This window comes from Ambystoma mexicanum, chromosome 14 (genome assembly GCF_040938575.1).
Source record: "Ambystoma mexicanum isolate Mex_15411 chromosome 14, UKY_AmexF1_1, whole genome shotgun sequence".
Lineage (NCBI taxonomy): Eukaryota > Metazoa > Chordata > Amphibia > Caudata > Ambystomatidae > Ambystoma > Ambystoma mexicanum.
Genome location: NC_090940.1, coordinates 87,656,976 through 87,677,061, shown reverse-complemented (window position 1 = coordinate 87,677,061; position 20,086 = coordinate 87,656,976). Strand labels below are relative to the sequence as shown.

The 20,086-nt window shown below is 48.1% G+C and overlaps 1 protein-coding gene across 7 annotated transcripts in view; it reads right to left on the bottom strand.

Annotated features, from left to right (window-relative positions):
- The window catches only part of RYR3 (ryanodine receptor 3), a 1,751,462-nt gene that overhangs the window by 1,080,713 nt on the left and 650,663 nt on the right, over nucleotides 1-20,086 (bottom strand). For all 7 annotated transcript variants that reach the window (XM_069638568.1, XM_069638566.1, XM_069638573.1 and 4 more), the window contains one exon: nucleotides 9,528-9,717. In XM_069638568.1, the coding sequence (XP_069494669.1) occupies nucleotides 9,528-9,717 (190 nt within the window). The remainder of the gene's footprint in view (nucleotides 1-9,527; nucleotides 9,718-20,086) is intronic.

Sequence of the window (20,086 nt, the reverse complement as noted above, 5' to 3'; positions counted from 1 at the left end):
ATAGCTGTAGGGCTGCATGCACTGTACGTTGCTGAGAAGCTGCACACATCTATGCATCTCCATGCACTGTGTGTTGTTCAGCAGCTGTCCATATCTAGGGGCTGCATGCACCGAATGTTGCTGAGCAGCTGCCTAATACCCGTGGGTTCCCGTGTACTGGATGTTCCTGAGCAGCTGGCCATATCTAGGGGCTGCATGCACTGAATGTTGCTGAGCAGCTACCTAATACCCGTGGGTTCCCATGTACTGGATGTTGCTGAGCCGCTGGCCATATCTATGGGGCTGCATGCACTGAATGTTGCTGAGCAGCTGGCCATAGCTATGGGGCTGCATGCACTGAATGTTGCTGAGCAGCCGCCCAATACCCGTGGGCTCCCATGCACTAGGTGTTGCTGAGCAGCTGGCCATATCTATGGGGCTGCATGCACTGCATTTTGCAGACCAGCTGGCCATATCTATGGGGCTGCATGCACTGAATGTTGCTGAGCAGCTGGCCATAGCTATGGGGCTGCATGCACTGAATGTTGCTGAGCAGCTGGCCATAGCTATGGGGATGCATGCACTGAATGTTGCTGAGCAGCTGGCCTTAGCTATGGGGCTGCATGCACTGAATGTTGCTGAGCAGCTGGCCATAGCTATGGGGCTGCATGCACTGAATGTTGCTGAGCAGCCGCCCAATACCCGTGGGCTCCCATGCACTAGGTGTTGCTGAGCAGCTGGCCATAGCTATGGGGCTGCATGCACTGCATTTTGCGGACCAGCTGGCCATATCTATGGGGCTGCATGCACTGAATGTTGCTGAGCAGCTGGCCATAGTTATGGGGCTGCATGCACTGAATGTTGCTGAGCAGATGGCCATAGCTATGGGGATGCATGCACTGAATGTTGCTGAGCAGCTGGCCATAGCTATGGGGCTGCATGCACTGAATGTTGCTGAGCAGCTGGCCATAGCTATGGGGATGCATGCACTGAATGTTGCTGAGCAGCTGGCCTTAGCTATGGGGCTGCATGCACTGAATGTTGCTGAGCAGCTGGCCATAGCTATGGGGCTGCATGCACTGAATGTTGCTGAGCAGCCGCCCAATACCCGTGGGCTCCCATTCACTAGGTGTTGCTGAGCAGCTGGCCATAGCTATGGGGCTGCATGCACCGCATTTTGCGGACCAGCTGGCCATATCTATGGGGCTGCATGCACTGAATGTTGCTGAGCAGCTGGCCATAGTTATGGGGCTGCATGCACTGAATGTTGCTGAGCAGATGGCCATAGCTTTGGGGATGCATGCACTGAATGTTGCTGAGCAGCTGGCCATAGCTATGGGGCTGCATGCACTGAATGTTGCTGAGCAGCCGTCCAATACCCGTGGGCTCCCATGCACTAGGTGTTGCTGAGCAGCTGGCCATATCTATGGGGCTGCATGCACTGCATTTTGCGGACCAGCTGGCCATATCTATGGGGCTGCATGCACTGAATGTTGCTGAGCAGCTGGCCATAGTTATGGGGCTGCATGCACTGAATGTTGCTGAGCAGATGGCCATAGCTATGGGGATACATGCACTGAATGTTGCTGAGCAGCTGGCCATAGCTATGGGGCTGCATGCACTGAATGTTGCTGAGCAGCTGGCCATAGCTATGGGGATGCATGCACTGAATGTTGCTGAGCAGCTGGCCATAGCTATGGGGCTGCATGCATTGAATGTTGCTGAGCAGCCGTCCAATACCCGTGGGCTCCCATGCACTAGGTGTTGCTGAGCAGCTGGCCATAGCTATGGGGCTGCATGCACTGCATTTTGCGGACCAGCTGGCCATATCTATGGGGCTGCATGCACTGAATGTTGCTGAGCAGCTGGCCATAGTTATGGGGCTGCATGCACTGAATGTTGCTGAGCAGATGGCCATAGCTATGGGGATACATGCACTGAATGTTGCTGAGCAGCTGGCCATAGCTATGGGGCTGCATGCACTGAATGTTTCTGAGCAGCTGGCCATAGCTATGGGGATGCATGCACTGAATGTTGCTGAGCAGCTGGCCTTAGCTATGGGGATGCATGCACTGAATGTTGCTGAGCAGCCGTCCAATACCCGTGGGCTCCCATGCACTAGGTGTTGCTGAGCAGCTGGCCATAGCTATGGGGCTGCATGCACTGCATTTTGCAGACCAGCTGGCCATATCTATGGGGCTGCATGCACTGAATGTTGCTGAGCAGCTGGCCATAGTTATGGGGCTGCATGCACTGAATGTTGCTGAGCAGATGGCCATAGCTATGGGGATACATGCACTGAATGTTGCTGAGCAGCTGGCCATAGCTATGGGGCTGCATGCACTGAATGTTGCTGAGCAGCTGGCCATAGCTATGGGGATGCATGCACTGAATGTTGCTGAGCAGCTGGCCTTAGCTATGGGGCTGCATGCACTGAATGTTGCTGAGCAGCTGGCCTTAGCTATGGGGCTGCATGCACTGAATGTTGCTGAGCAGCTGGCCTTAGCTATGGGGCTGCATGCACTGAATGTTGCTGAGCAGCTGGCCTTAGCTATGGGGCTGCATGCACTGAATGTTGCTGAGCAGCTGGCCATAGCTATGGGGCTGCATGCACTGAATGTTGCTGAGCAGCTGGCCTTAGCTATGGGGCTGCATGCACTGAATGTTGCTGAGCAGCTGGCCTTAGCTATGGGGCTGCATGCACTGAATGTTGCTGAGCAGCCGTCCAATACCCGTGGGCTCCCATGCACTAGGTGTTGCTGAGCAGCTGGCCTTAGCTATGGGGCTGCATGCACTGAATGTTGCTGAGCAGCTGGCCATAGCTATGGGGCTGCATGCACTGCATTCTGCGGACCAGCTGTCCATATGTATTGGATTACATGCATTGTATGTTCTTGAGCAGATGCCTAAGGTCTGAGATCTGAAAGAAAGGCAGGGTGAGGGGATGGGCAAGACGATTGGCAAAGGCTGCATTTTGCACATTGCTCTTTTTCCGCACTGGCCCCGCTGTCACTGCGCTGTGCATTTGCACTTGTGTCCAGGCATAGTTTCACTGAAAAATATGGATGCCCAGGTTTTAGAGACACAATTTAAAGGCCCCCCCTCTACATTACTGTTTGCCACCTACAAAATGTTGAATTTGAAGCTTAAAGCATTAAGGGTCTCGTTTTCGAGTTCCCAAGAGGGTTACAATCTGGCATAAAAGGATGACAGGAGGTTTAGCACCTTTCTTTGCTGCTGGGGATTTATAACATTTTTGCAGGTGGAGTAGGATCATGGGACAGCAAGCTCGTTTCTGCCAAGCATTTATGCTCCAATTGCAAACAGCAAATGCGTTAATGCCAGCTTGTAAATCCCAGACTGGTGTAAATTAACTGGATTCCTGTGGAATTCACCTATTTTAGCACCAGCTAAAAGCAGGTGGATTTCATAGAAATGTAGTGTCAATGCTGTCTGGTATGTGTAATTGGAAGGAGGCCTGCATACCTTTTGCATTATTAGTGAGGAAATGAAAGGTGTTCAGGGGATTTTGCCATTTCAACACTTTACATTTGCAAGGAAGAGCAGAGGGAGGGGGTCTCCTACATGCAAATAGAACTTTTTTTTAAAGGAGCCCCTAGCTGATAAGAGGGGCTTAACAGCGTGCTGTAAACGCGGCAGGAGTAACAAGGCTTGGTTCAAGCAGCGAGGTGCAAATAACGAGAGGTAAATCCCTGCCCAAATAGACACTGCAATTAGCCAACGACGTGTCAGCAAAAGTCTGACATAGCTTCTCTGTCAAGGTTCACTCCGTTTCCACTCACTGTGCTTTCACAAAGTCTGCAAGACCTTGAAGAGCTCTGTAACATCTGTACACATGTAGGACCATAGTCCAGCAGCGGATGAGTCAAGCACTTAGAGGTTCCAGTATTTCGGCCTTAAATGAAACCTAAATCATCGTCAAATCAGACTGGGTCCAATGGTGCTGTAAAAGAAGGGTCAGAACTGGCTGGCAGTCAGGTGTTTATAACCCTCTCATGATTGCAGCTAATTCACAGCACAGTACAAATGCAGCCTCATCTTGCAAAATGTGCAAGTCATACACTTGAGTAGCACTGCTGGGCATTGTGGAGGGGCTCGAAGGGCAGTGGAACACTGCTAAGGGGTCACTGGCGCCCTGCAACCACGTGGGTGCAGGAACCGAGGGCTGCTGCTGACGTAGGGCTGGCAGGAAGAATAGGCGGGAAAACAGATTCAGGGTCAGTGCTACAATCATGAGGCAATTCTAGGCAGCTGCTTAGGGTGCCACCAGTAGAGAAGGACGGGTGGGAGAGGGCACTTCAAATGGGTGGCTTAAATACTTGCACTGGCCCTGTCCAGGGGATGGGCATTACAAGGGCTGCCCCCTGAATTCCGCCAACTCGTGATAAAAGGTCAGGTCGGCCACACAGGAGTCAGAAATGACCCTTGTAAACTATGTGTATTTAGCGGCTTCAGGTTCAATAGAGCGAATTTCTACATGTATATTTATTTGTATTTATTTTTGATTTATAAGGTGCTTTCGCCAAAGTGCCACGCACACAGTACGAAAGGTGGCACAACCAATGCATGAACACAAGTTCAGCCGAAAGCAGGGGATGAAGGCATAGGGGCAAGTGCAAAAGAGAGAATAAGAAGACACTGTTGAATATTCGAATGTGTAGTTGAAGAGCATTCCAGAGCTTAGGGCTCAGAAGCTCAAAAGAACGAAAACGGGACTGAGCGCAAGGGGGCCTAGGAACAAAAGAAGAAATTGGATTGAGAACGGAGAGGATGAGAAGGGATATACATAGACACCAAGGAGCATGGATGACCGGGTGATGACCATGGACACATTTAAAACGAATGCAATGAAACAGGATTGAAGACGAGCTTTGAAGGATAGTCAACGAGGAGAAAGAAGGGCAGAGGTAATGGAAGACTGAGGGGGAAATAGAACAGATGGTGGACAGCAGAATTAGAGATGGAGCACAAAGGGGCTATATAGGGCACAGGAACACCAAATAGAAGACATGAACAATAATCAAGATGAGACAAAGCAAGGGAAGTGGTCAATAGCTTGGTAACATGAAAAGTGAGGAAAGGACCAGCTTTGCTAATATCAAAAAGATGAAATCGACAGGATCGTGTCGTATTAGAAATATGTCAAGTAAAAGAGAGTGAGAAAGGAGTCTCGCGCCTTGGAACACTTGTGCATAGGTCCGTTATCATATCACATCATATCATATCATAGAAAGGATGCCTAAGCTGCGAGCAGAGGAAGAAAAGGGGAGAACAGGGGACAGCTGATTGAAGGGGGAGGGATAGGGGGGGGGCAGTAGCAGCTGCAAAAAAAGAATGTTCGCTCTTAGTAGCGTTCAAACGAAGAAACGAGCATGCATCCATGCTTGCATGGCAAGCAAACAATCAGACATAGCAGTGTGCAGGCAATCGGAAACGGAGGAAAAGGCGAAGAATAGTTGTGAGTCGTCTGCATAGAAGTGTGCAAACAGCCCAAACGAAGAGACAATAGCAGAAAAAGGAGTAGCATGTAGAGAAAAAGGAGAGGGCCTATGACTGAGACTTGAGGCACTCCATGGGCAAGCGGAAATGGTGGGGTGGGGGCTTAGATTCAACCCAGGAAACAAAAAAGTGTGATCTAAACCAAGACAGAGCAGAGCCAGAAAAATCTAGCGAGTGTCGACTCAAAAGTAAAGTGCAGTGATCCACAGTATCAAAAGCTGCTGAAAGAGCAAGAAGAATAAGGATCAAGGAGAGTTTAGTGTGCCGAGCAGATAGTGCATAATTAGGAACACAGAGAAGTGGCGTTTCCGTAGAGTGGAAGGCGAGAAAACAGACCGAGAAGGTGCAAGAGGAGAGTTAAGATCAAGATAAGAGGAGACCCGAGTGTAGACCACCCGTTCCAAGATCTTGGACAGACGCGGCAAAAGAAAAATAGGACGATATTTAGAAGGTAAAAAGGTATCCAAAGAGGTTTTTTATTTAGAAAAGGAAGAATATTGGCAACTTTGAAGTTAGCAGGGAAAGTGGTAGAGGGGGGAGAGAGAGATTCATTTATGAAATTATATAAATTAATAAACAAAGAAAAAGCTTAGTGATATGAGTAGATGGAATGGAATCAAGAGGAGTGGGGTGAGCAGGTGAAAGATAGCAGACAGTATCAGATTCAGATATAGACGAGAATGAGGGAAAAGTAAGCTGGCTGAGAAACAAAAGTTAAAGAAGACTTAACAGTAGATACAGAGGAGACACTTAAGAGTGCAACCTTAGAAATGAAAAATGAGCAAAATCAGAAGCGGAAAGTGAGAGGAGGGAGAAGGGTTGGGGGAGAGAGAATACGGTTTAGAAGTTGGAAAAGGTGACAAGGATAAGGGGAATAAGAAACAATAAGGTTGTAAAAATACCAGATTTTAGCAGTAGAAAGAGCAGAGTCATAAGAAGAATGGACAGAGAACAGAGCAATAAGATCTGAAGATGCCCTGCTTAATGGGTAGTGTAAATCCAGTGATAATAGGTAGTGTATATCCAGTGATAATAGGTAGTGTATATCCAGTGATAATAGGTAGTGTATATCCAGTGATAATGGGTAGTGTATATCCAGTGATAATAGGTAGTGTATATCCAGTGATAATAGGTAGTGTATATCCAGTGATAATGGGTAGTGTATATCCAGTGATAATGGGTAGTGTATATCCAGTGATAATGGGTAGTGTATATCCAGTGATAATGGGTAGTGTATATCCAGTGATAATGGGTAGTGTATATCCAGTGATAATAGGTAGTGTATATCCAGTGATAATGGGTAGTGTATATCCAGTGATAATGGGTAGTGTATATCCAGTGATAATGGGTAGTGTATATCCAGTGATAATAGGTAGTGTATATCCAGTGATAATGGGTAGTGTATATCCAGTGATAATAGGTAGTGTATATCCAGTGATAATGGGTAGTGTATATCCAGTGATAATGGGTAGTGTATATCCAGTGATAATAGGTAGTGTATATCCAGTGATAATAGGTAGTGTATATCCAGTGATAATGGGTAGTGTATATCCAGTGATAATAGGTAGTGTATATCCAGTGAAGAAGAAAGAGCCATATTTAAAGAAGAGAGCGATGTATCCACAGGGAGTGCAAGGAAAGTTGCAAGAGAAGGCTGAGCAAAAAGAAGAGTACGGGGAAAGACAGAAGTGTTGAATGTAGAAAGATTCCCACGAAGAAAAGTTTGCTTAGATGCAGGAGAGAGAGGGGGCATAGAAATAGTATATGAAAAAGAGAGAAGGTGAACCAAAAAGAGTGAAAGGATGGAAAGAAACAGAAGATGAAGCAGCAGAGGAAAAAATAAGACAGAGAGCTGAACCAGAAGAGTGTGATGGAGGTGTAGGGTATTGAAAAGGGCTATACAAGTCCACAAGGGCAAGCAAAGGAGAAGAATGAATAGTGGAGAGATGAAGATGGACATCACCAAGGAGAAAAAGGGAAAGAGGAAGGAGGACTGAAAGTAAAGAGTCCAAGTCAGAACAAAAGGATGGGAGAGTGCTGGGAGGGTGAGAAATGATAAGAAATGAAATAGCATAGGGTTTGGAGAAACAAATTAAATGATATTCGAAAGAGGGGACTAGAGACGGAGAAACTGAAGAAGGGGGCAATAGAAAAAGAAGTGTTAAAGAGTACATCAGTCCCGTCACCACCCCTTCCAACAAGACGAGGGATTGGGAGAAACCGGAAGAACAGGTGAACAGAGATTCGGAGATAACAATGTCAGCAGTGGAGAACCAGGTCTCAGTGAGACAAAGGAATTGCAGATTAAGAGAAACCAATGTATCAATGAGAAGCTGAGCTGTGCTACAGATAGAGCAGGCATCAAGAAGACCGGTAGTGAGGGGGGGACCTTGATGGGGAGAAATAGATAAAAGATTGCAGTAAATGCGGGTATTCCAGGGAACTGAGAAAGCGGCAAGAGTAGGAAGGAAAAAACAGTGGCAGCGAGAAATAACTGCTAATAACTGCTAAAACGTTGTGGACAATAACCAACTAATAAGGGGACCTCAGCCACGGTCTTAAGGGAAGGTCTTAAGGGAAGGACAGTCCCAGCCAGGGAGAGGCAGCTGGAGAGACTCAGTGGAGGGCAACACGATTAAAGAAGAGGTCTTAAGGCAGATGTTAACACAAAAAGACGCTCCAGTCACAAACGATCAAACAGGATGGTCAAAGTCTCTCGAACGGCGCCCAGGGCCAAGGACGCCCTGGTAGAATGGCACGGCCCCCAGAAGCAGTGATGTGGTGCCCGGAGGGCAGAATGGAGGATGAGCTATTAGTGCTGCTGATGAAAGTGAGGTAAGTCTGGCTGGCGGGAGAATGGCAGCTCAGGGGAGGCATGGATACAGCATTCAGCTACCTTTCAGGCAGACCCCTCATCTATCCGTGGCCCTTTGGCAATACACGTGCCTGCAGCTAGGCATTTTCTTCCACGTGTGTGCACCCACAGATGCCCAGACTGAACTTGTAGTGGTGTAGCACGTTGCTTAACTTGTGCAAATGCAGATTGGTGCTTGGAATGAGATAAGCGCGCATGGGCCCTGAGCCTATTTAAAAAATCACAACTCTACAGCTTTTATAAGCTAGGGAAAGAAGCCTGCATACCCCCACTTTACGTATTGCAATCTGGCTTGACTGGTGGTTTGATGTACGCTCCGGAAGAGGGTTTTGTAGCAGGCCATGTCACCAAACTCATTCACTCTCTGAGCTATCTTACTGAATTAGTTGTTATTATTATTTATTTTTTTACTCAAGTGCACCTTCGCTAACTTGTTCATGCACTCAACCTCTGGTTCATTCGGTGACACATTGTTTCATGTTTGCCTTTATGAATTCAATTATGAATGGGTCTGCCCAAAATGATTTCTTATATTCAGTCTTTCACTTTTCCCAACCCTTGACTGATCAGTTTACTCACATGACTCATTCACCTCCTTACAGCCTCCTCATTCCTTGAATGCACTCTTATTTCGCTGATTTGCTATTTCATGCCATTGTGTGTCTTCTTTCATGTGTGCACATCTTACTTCGCTCACACTTTTAATGAGTCACTCACTCTAGTTCAATAACATTATATAGCCGTGCATTCACTCACTTGTTTCCTTAGTCAGTAGCTGATTGCTCATCGGCACCTCGTGCCAACCACTTATACAATAAGTCAATGACACACTTCTTGTGTCACACGTTACATCTACACCCCACACACTCATCACTGTGCTTGTCCACTCACATCTCATTCATTCAGTGCATTTTATATGCGCCCTTTGCTAATCCCTGCTCATGACTGTATTGTCCTAGGCAGGCTGTGTTTAGTGGGAGGAGATCCTCACCCCTGCAACATTCCCTCATCCTCCTCCTCACAGCAAGATCAAGCAGCGCACAGGAATGATTTAAAGTCCCCCCAAACACAAACCAATCTGGAGTCACTACATTGATGACATGTCTTAGAGGAGGAGTCAAGAGTTAAAGGAAGACATGGGAATGGTGCTTACTTCCTCCTTGAAGAGGTTCTGCCGGTTCTTCAGGGAGCGGAGCTTGTTCTGCTTGTCTTCATGCTCAAGCTCTTCATCAGGAGGTTGGAAATATGTGATCAGATCCTCCAGCGTCTGCACGACCTCTTCGATAGGCAGGGCGATGCCAGCGGACGCCGTCTTATTGTTTCCACTGAGAGAATCCAGGTCCCTGATGGTAACACACAAACCAAATCTTAGTGATTGTGTTAAAGAACTTCATGGGCAAACTCACATTAAAGATGCAATGTGTTCCCTTTGCTGGGCATATAGGTGGCAGACCTACTTAAATACAGAGCAGTTACATCATTCCACACTATCCACCAGTCGTTTTAAATGTTCTGGGGCTTTTGGCCGTTCCTGCACTGTTGCTGCAACTGATCTTGTGGACTATTCTACCCACCAATGCATGGGATATTAGCAATCTCCTTGCATTCAGAAACAAAGTTGAAAACACTGTTGTTCTAATGAGACACTGCTGCTGATAGATTCAGGAGGCAGCGCCTTCACCAAATTCAATGCTAAACAATAGAGAGGGAATATCTGGGCTCGGTTCCCATGAGTGTTAGCAGTTTTAGGTCTGAATTAGAGAAGCTTGCCAAGACAATCTCCCAGAACTCACAATGACAGCTATTAGACACCCTCATGATCAGACCATTCACTCATATCTTTCATCATAAAAGATGAGCTAAGCACTACATTAAAGTAACCTCAGCTAAAGGGACCCTTTATCCAGTGATCTAACTGGAATAAGCACCAACCCAACTCTTTTGAAGACAGAGGGGCCCAACCTTGAGCCCTCTGATTATTTCCTCATCCACTCCGAAACCAAGGTCTTCCCTGCCCTTGATCAAACCTGCACCGTTTCAGAGTTAATAAGCCGAACCCAGCCACAGGAAAACACGTTTCTAGTTTACAGTTGAAGAACAGCAGGTAAAAAAGAAGGCTAGGTCCTATAACAAAGACAGACATTCTTTTATGCTCCCATTTTCTGCTGCAATTACAAGGCTGCTTGATGCAGAGGAAACATAACCCATTTTCAACAGTGTTCCAAAAATGCAGCGAATTTATCTAAATACCTTTTCTGCATTTAAAAGGACTTGCAGATCCTAAAACCTCAACTGCATTCTTATGTCTCTGGACTTGTGATGGCTTTCATCAGTAACAACATTGCTCCTTGAAAGCAAACGTTAGCTCAGCTGCTTTGCTCTTAGGTGAAACCTCGCCTTCATATACTCATCACCCAATTGCCTCCAATTACTTCAACCCAGCTGCAAAGACTGATCTCTGCAATATCCTTTCCTCCCCCCAAAAAATCACCATCTTCCATGGCAAATGCAAAGAAAAGTTCATCAACCTTTCCCATATGACGCTATTTCAACAGGTGGGATCGCACTCAGGCCTTGTTTCTTTCCGCTGTCGCACCACCTTTGAATAAACCTCATGCAAATTCCCAAAACCCGGCTAATTACAGCCCATTGAATGGCCTACTTGCATTTGCAACAGTTTGGGATATGGTGGGTACCTCGCTGTGTTCTACATACTTCGAACCAAACGGCCTATTGTTTGACTTCCAATTGGGCTCTTGGTCTCCTTGTAACACTGAAACTACTCTTTTAGATATAAGAGGGACCTCACAAAGCTAATGGCCATGGGAAATTGTTCACTCTTATACTACTAGCCGTTGCTGATGTACTACAGATTGTGCTCTGTCCTGTTACCAATAATCACACACTGGCATTAAGATCATTATGAATCCCTAATGAAACACCTTGGAGACACACACAAGAGGATATTGGCGATCTTGCTTTAATAAACAACCTAATTGTGCATCGGCCGACATTCTTCCAGAGGATTCACTTGGCCTTTAAGCCACTATCTCTGTCTGGACGCGTTTCACATCTGGGTTTTCCTCCCAACTTGGTGCATTATCTGAACATTCGATAGGAAAGAAGCACTACTCAAGCTGGAAACCCCATATCTTTCCCACGCCACAAATCATTTTGCTTGCTGTTTTTGTTGTTGTTGAGAGGAACGAATCAAGAAAAAACGTGTAAACTTGGGAAATAAACATCTTCCTCTTGTCATCTGCACGCAGAAGTGTGACAACAGACCGCAATTAAAATCCATGAACTTCCAAGCGGGTAAGAAGCTTTGGACGGCCACTCTCCCAAAATGACCATCGGCTCCTTGGGCCATGTCTAAGCTGTAATGCTTGGCAAATGTGAAATTAAGGCCACTTCACCACTCGACAAATTTCTGTTACCGGCACCCCCACTGGAGGGCCAAAGAGGTCACGACTCCTCTGTATGAGTGGGCCCTAAACCCTGACAGTACATCCTTACCCGTATTCTGGTACCACTCTGATATGCACAACACTATCCACCGGGAGATGGTCTGATTCGTAACCACCCGCCCCAGCCTGGATTGTGAAAATACAACAAACAGCTGGTCGTCCTTTCTGAAAGTGCTAGTTCTTGCCAGATAAAAACTGAGAGCCCTCTTAGGGTCCAATCTGTGGAGCCTCTACGCATCCTTAGATGAATGGAGTGAAGGGTAAAATGCTGGGAGGTCTATACTCTGGCTCAAGTGTTACTTTGACACCACATTAAGTAAAAACATAGGGCAAACCTTCAGGGAACCCTTATCCTTGAAAGACCGCCAAAAGGGGGTCTTACAAGAGAGTGTTTGCGACTCACTGACTCGCCTTGCGGACGTGATCGCTACTGAAGAGGCAGTCTTCAAAGCGAAAAGTCTAATGGAAGTAAAGTGTATAGGCTCAAACAGAGCCCGCCATTAAAAAGGTTAGAACCATGTTCAAATCCCAATCAGGGACTGCATAAGGCAAAGGAGGGAAAGAATTTACAAGCCACTTACGGAACTGGGCCACCATTGGAATGGTAAAAAATTAACCTTGTTCTCGGCGTCCACTTAAGCAAGAAAAGGGCTGCCAGATACCACTTTAACATACCCACCTGCAGCCCTGATTTTGCTAAGGCCAGCAAAAACTCCATAACCGTGGAGGTGGGACATGACATATGGTCCTCTCCTTTTGCTGTATACCAAGCCACAAAAGTTCAGAACCAGCACACGTACAGGGACATAGTGGATAGTCAGTGCGCAGGCAACAACACCCCTAAACCCTCCTCATTCAGGTCCCACTCCCCTTACCTTAATCTATCAAGAACCACACACACAGATTGAGAGGGCCTGGGTTCAGGTGAAGCACTTTGTCTGCCCACTGTGACAAGAGGTCCGGTCTCAGAGGAAGCCAGTGAGCTGGGCATGTGAGCAGTTCCAGGAGGTCTGGGACCACATACTCCTCGCCCGTTCCAGGACGATGAGAATGATGTGATCTCTGAATCTCCGCAACCTCCTGAGAACCCAAGGGATGACTGGTAACAGGAACGCATAGTGGAGGCCAAAGGATCACTCCACCAGAAACGTGTCCACCTATATCTTCTTGGGGGGAAATTCCCTCAAACAGAAACATTTGCATTTCGTGTGGTCCTGCATTGCAAACAGGTCTACTGTCGGGGTGCCCTCTGTAGTGACCTCCCACTTGTGGTAAACTGAGCTCTGCTGCTCAGAGCGTCCTCCAGACCATTCCCCCTTGGCAGATGAGCTGCAGGGGCTGAGATGTTGTTCTGCAGCATCTAGAACCATAGTGGCATAGCCTCCCTGCACAGAGGCATTGATCTTACGCCCCTGCTTGTTGAGGTAGTGCATGGTTACTGTGCTGTCCATTAAGACTACAACCTGCTTCCCCTGTAGAGAGGGTGCAAACCCTGTCAGCGCTAGTCTGACCGTCTGCGACTCAAGCAGATTTATGTGGCAAGGTTTTTCCTTCTGGGACCAGTGGCCGCTGACTTGAAGAGGGCTGCAATGAGCCTCCCAGCCCTTCAGAGAGCATCCATGATTACCTGTGCTCTGGATATGGGGCCCAGAATAGTTCTCCTGTCAACACGTTCATTCTGTCGCTCCACCAAGCCAGGTCGTTGACCACATATCTCGACACTTGGAGCACATCGACATCTCGCCGAAGTACTGAGACCAATAGCTCCTGAGAAGCCACTGTAGGGATCTCACCTGGAGCCTTGCCTGTTGCTCTAGGAAAATACAGGATGCCGTGAGGCCAGGCAAACACAGTAAAGCGCACGCCGGAAAGACTGACCATCTTTGCCATGTTGGTGACTCCCTCCGGAAGAGGAAAATCTTCCGATTCCTGGGTCTCCAAGACCGCTCTGATCAATTGGAGCCTCTGTGCTGGTAAATTTGTGATTTCTGTAAGTTCAGGGAGAACCCCAAGTCATGTCACAGTGAGCAAGTGTCTCGAAACCTGCTCTGGTGACTGATCCCGGATCAGCCAATCATCTAAGTATGGGAGTACGAAGAAGGTGAATCTCCTGAGATGTGGCGCCACCACTGCCATCAGGTTGGTAAAAAATCATGGGTGCAGAGGTCAAGCCAAAAGCGAGCACCATGAGCTGGTAATGTGCATCCCCAATGACAAACCTCAAGATCACCTGTATTTCTTGTGTATAGGCACATGGACGGTCCAACAACACCAGCCAGTCTTGGAGCTGTACAGCCTGGAGAATTTCCCTCAACGTCACCATCCTGAATGTATCTTTCCTCAAGAACTTGTTCAAGGCCCTGAGGTCCAGGATGGGACAGAGTCTTCCCCCTTTCTTGGGAACCAGGGGAATACCAGCCCGAGCCTTTCTCATCAAGTGGCACCTCCTCTACTGCTCCCTTCATTAGAATGGCTTGCAGCTGCTCCTGGAGCTCCTGTTCTGGCTGTCAGTAGGATGGTGGAGGACTGTCCAGTGACAGTTTCAGAAATGGTAAGCTTCTGAAACACAGGTGCTGTCGATGCAACAGCAGGACTCGTCTGCCTTGATGCTCCTCTGCTTTTCCCTGGCTGTGGGAAGCTATGCTGCCCCTGCTTGGCCTGGGTGATCTGCGCTCTACTAGGGAAAGTGGAGTACCACTGTTATAGCCTCGCCCTCTCGATCCAAAAGCAAAATTGTGCTTTGTTGGCTGCTGCTGCACTGTCAGGCCCAGAGATTTCCCTGTCAATTTTGAGTCTTTAAACCTCTTGAGGGACTAATCAGATTTGGGGCCAAAAATATTTTCCCCATCAACGGTCAAGTCCTGGAGCTATGTTTGGACATTTGGGGAAAACCCTTCGCTCCTAAGATAGGCCAACCTGCACAACACTGTCAACGTGCAAATGGCACGACCCTCACAGTCCGTGGCATCCAATCCCCCCTGAAGCACCTAGCAGGCCATCTTTTTGTCATCATGCACAATATCTAAAAAGACGTCCTCAATCTGCCTTACTGGGAAGTGGTCAGCTGCTGCCGTTATGGCATTCCACCGTATATGCGAATATTTTGCAAAGGCAGTAGAGGCGTTGATGACCTCTAGCACCATGATCCCGATACAAATACGTTCTTTGCCAAAGGGTCGACCTTCCTCAACTCCCTGTCCGTGGGGAGGCTCAAGGTTAAAGTCGAGGGCCTCGAGGTAACCATTGCAGCCTGTACCACAAGTGCCATGGGTTCAGATGCACCATCAAGAATGGAAGATCACCTCTGGCCGGCTTGTATTTCTTTGTTAAATCCACACCGACAGCCGGTGTTGAACACAGGTTTTGCTACAGGCGCATGACAGGGTCTGCTATGGTGGCATAGAATGGCAAGGCATGTTCCACCTGCAGCCCTAGGTCGAGAATATCGGTCAACTCGTACTGACTGTGACGAGGACCGCCTTGCGATGTTGAGAGTAAGGGGCCTCCTGTGGAACTCGACGTCCGGGGACACCTAGTTTGCTTGCGTCGTGGAGTCCCTGCACCAGTTCTAGTAACCCTGCTTGGTCCAGCATAAAATCGGGCAATGGACCCATGGTCGTGCCCATCCGCAGCTGCATATCGGAAAGGATTGGGTCGCCCTCCTCGTCGTTGATCGACCACATTGAGTCGAAGAAATCAGACCTTGACTGCGGTACATAACTCTGATCTTGTGGAACCTCTGTTGGTCAGGGGCTTTGCAGGTGAGCGTCGGTTGTATCAGCATTGGAGTAGGCTTCTCCTTCGAGGTGGAGCACAAGGGTGTTTGACCTCCCTTGGCTACCTTTGTGCCAGACAAACTGCGTGCAGTCGGAGCTGAGATTGCCTTCAGCGTCAAGGCCAGAGTCGCACCAGCTACGACCGTCTCAAAAACATTAATAATTTGCCTTTAAAATCTTCCCACTCCTCCCTGGACGTACCCTTCGCAGGGTATGACGTACCATTTTCGTCAGACAAGTTGAAATCATGTCTGTATCAGCACTTCTTTTGTGAAGTGAAAGAAGAGTGGTGGGACTACGTGAGCGTGATTGTTTTTCAATTTTTTGTGATGTCTTCTTCCCTGACGTTTCTTGTGAGTAGGCCCCTCGGTCTCATGCTCTGAGGATTTTGAGACTGAATTTGCCAGAGATTTCGACAGCGATCTACCGAGCGCCAGCTTAGCCAATAGTTTCTTCACTGCTTTCTGGTTTATGGCCGGATAAGTACCACATTGCTCCGTATTGTGCACGACACAGAGACATCACACGCAGATAGTGTGTGGTTTCATGAGAGACATTTTGGAGTTGCAGTTCTTGCAGTGCTTGAATCTGGACAGTTGAGGCCCCAACATGCTGGCAGAGCAAGAATTTCAAATGAGTGGAAGTAATCGAGCCGTGTTCCAAGTAGTGTGCTGAGTGTGTGGAAAAAAAGCAACTGAGGTAAGGTATCCCTTCAGTTTGGCGATCAACATCACGTCCAAGTTGATGAGTGGCACGTCCAAACACGAGGGCGTCGACAGACGAGATCGAGCCACACTACACCACCCGGTTGAAAAAGAAATTCCGAGCAGCTGATGCTGCATAGGCATCCAAAAAGATGAGGAATTTGTGGAAGAATACAATCCATTGAAGGAACTATCTCCAAAGTATGGCTATAAATAGAGAACCTAGTGTGAAATTGACAGTGTGTAATATAACTCTTGTGTGGACATTCATTTATTGGAGTCCTAATATAGCTCTTGTGTGGCTGTTCATTTATTGGAGTCCGTTTATTTTTTAATATTATATAAGTAATGTATATCTGTGTGCACAGTAGTCATCAATCAGTGTGAGGGAGAGGCCTTCCTGCATCTCACATCTTCTGGGGCACCTGTTTGCCCAACAGGACTGTTAGAGACCACATAGAAATCTATAGCTTGCCAACCACTATAATACCAGATTACCACACCGGGTTGTATAGTTGGGCTTCAAAAGGATGGAAAAAAAACTCAAGGGGCACAACCAATAGCCCATCACCTGTGCATAGAAATAGGTGTTGCTATTCACAAAGCAAAAATAAAGGGTTATGTAGACTTTGCTCCTGTGATGGGGACTAGATCCTTAATTCCATCATGGCAAGAAGTGGAGACTATTCCATCCACCTTATAACCTCAGGAAGGTGCTGATATTTATTGTATTTATTTATTTACTGGCCATTTTTATGGCACCTATACACAAGTGTTTCAAGGCACTACAAGACAAAAAAGGGGGGGGTGACAAAGGAGAAACAACAACAATAATAATGGTCCTATTAGGCCTTGTGACATTCGGTTCCATGTGTTAAAATCATGGCAAAAATTGCTGTGGACACAAAATATTGCAGCAAAAAGGCAGTGGTTTTGCCGCTGCAAGTAAAGGATGCGTGGGACACCCCCGCAACCTCTGTACCGATTATACCATTTAAGAGGAGTGGGGGACACCCCTGCAGCCCCCACACCACTTAAATGGTGTAATGGGGTACACCTTTAACGGGTCAAACCGCTGCATTTTTGCCACAATTTTTTGTACAGGCAACATTTTTGCCGCGATTTTATCACTGCATACCTGACATTCGGACTATGCAAGTGCAGTGACAATAATTGCAGGTGGACGGGGCAGGTGAGGGCGGACAGGTTGGGATAAGGGAAGGGTGGTAGGGGAGAAGTGCAGGAAGGCTGAGGCTCAGGACCTGGAAGTGCTGGGGGGAGCTTTGTTGGGAAAGTGCCAGGGGAAAAGGGGTCGGGGCTAACTAGTGCGAGGATGGGGGTCCAGAGTCAGGCTAGTCAGGGAAGGGTGCCTGAGGGCAAGTGCTGGTTACGGGGTGCTGGGGTAGACTGGATGAGGAGGCACTCGCCCCAGGAAGGCACATAAGGGGGTATCGGGTAATATTATCCCCATCAATAATATATCCATATATATGGTCATGGGATAAGGTCATCGGCAATATTATTAGTGGGGATAGTTTATGGGGTTAATGGGACCAGGGGTTGTGGGGGTGTTCCCCTCTCCATTAAAATAATTATGGGTGTTGTCGGGGTGACCCCCGCAAGTTCCATGGCTTAATATTGCCACAAAAATATGCCGATATGTTTGTATGCGGATATTTTTGCGGGGGTATTAACACATGGAACCCATAAGGGACCAGGCGCCAGTCACAGCAGCAGGGGAACATTAGCAAGGGCATGGGAGAGCGAAGGAGGAGGAGAAAAGGAAAGTCTTGAGAAGTTTCCGGAACTTAAGGAGATCCAGCTCAAGTCTGAGAGGGGCAGGAAGGCCATTCCAGAGGGAGGCTCCTGCCGAACAAAGAGCTCTACCTCCCACTCTCTGCTTGGAGAAACGTCTGACATGCAGAGAGTTGGAGCTAGAGGACTGAAGAACACTAGCAGGGAGGTATTTCGGGAGAGTAATTTGGATGTAGCGGGGTCCCATGATGTCCCGGAAGGCTTTGTGGATGATGCAGAGGGTCTTGAATTTGATTCTTGCAGCCACCGTGAGCAAGTGGAGAGATTGTAGGGCTGGAGAGATGCAGTCCCTGGGCTTAAGGCCAAGGATAAGTCTAGCAACCCTATTCTGGATTGGTTGAGGAGTGCGAAGGGAGGAAAGAGGCAGATTGAGGAAGAGGCTGTTGCAGTAGTCCAGCCTAGAGAGGACCAGAGCTCTGGCGACATTGAGCTTCTGGGGAAAGGTGAGGAAAGGGAGAATCCCTCTGAGGAGGTGAAGCTGAAAGTTGGACTTCTTGGCAAGGCCTGTGATGTGAGAGAAGGAGAGAGAGCCGTTGAAGATGACACCACAGTATTTTGCCTCACAAGAGGGTGAGGGGAGGGGGCCCAAGGAGGGTGGCCAGAGAGCAGGAGGGTAACAGGGAGCAGGCATCCCAATGATAAGGATCAGTCTTACTGGCATTAGGGCAGAAATCATTAGCAGAACACCACGCCTGAATAGCAGTCAGGCAGTCAGGGTTAGGAGAGGAAGAAGAGGAGGGAAGTTTAAAGGAGAGCTGCGTGTCATCCGCATAACAATGGAAGTGAGGAGAGAAGGTGGTGATCAAGTGGGCCAGATGGGCAAGGTAGATATTGAAAAACCACAGCGATAGGATCGAGTACTGAGGGAGGCTGCAGGTAGAGAGAGAGGTGGTGGAGAGGAAAGGGCCCAGTTGTACTTGGGTAGGTCAGTTAGAAAGGAAGGATGTCAGCCAATCCAGTGCCCGGTCAGTGATACCTAGGCTATCGTGGAGATTATTTATGAGGATGGCATGATGGACCGTGTCCAAGGCACAGGAAAGATCGAGAGGGATCAGAACAGGGGAACACCTGTTTGGAGGAGACTTTCATAGAGCAGATTATGCCAGAGACCTCATCCGGTGCAATGTGAGAGAAGGAGGAGAGTATGGTCGGGGGCAAGAGGGGGGCCAAGGGAGGCAAGCACAGAAAGGAGGATGGGTGGAGTTGAGGAGAGTGAGGACAGGATGTCCCGAGTTTTGGTGGAGAGGTGGGAGGCCAGTGTGGTGCAGAGGGCCTGGGATGGTAGATGAGAACAGGAGACTGCAGTTGGATTGGCAATTTCCTTGAAGATTTTGAAAAGTTCAGCCGTGTTATTAGTGGACCCGGAAATGCAAGCTTGGTCATGAGTCCTCTTCTTAGAGCGGTTGGAGAAACGATATTGCATGTGGAGCAGGCGGCAGGCCAGTTTGCCGGAGGATGTGCTTGTGGCCTGCTACTTCCGCTCAGCGACTCTACACTTGCGTTTCAGAGTGGCCAAGTCAGATTCCTACCAAGAGTTGCACTTGGAGGCAGGCTTCATGCAGACCCTCATGACAGGGGCAAGGATGTCCAGAGTGTTGTAGATGGAGAGATGGAGGTTTGCAAGTGCAGAGTTGGTATGAGAGTCAAGAGCAGTGGTGGAAGGAGGAATAAAAATGGCAGCAAATGCAGCGACTGACACACGCTTGATTGGTCGAATGTCAAAGAAGGAGACTGGCATTGCGGGCAGAGGCATCACTGAGGGTACCGGGAGCTCCAGATGGGAGGTGAGGAGAGAGTAGTCAGACCAGGAGAGAGGGGTAGTTAGAGGGTCAGAGAGAGGAATGTCTGCAGAGATGAGCACATCCAAGGTGTGACCAGCAGAGTGGACCGGGCCGGAGGGAAGAATAGTGAGGGAAAGGGAATCACAGAGGTAATGCAAAAAAGGTACAG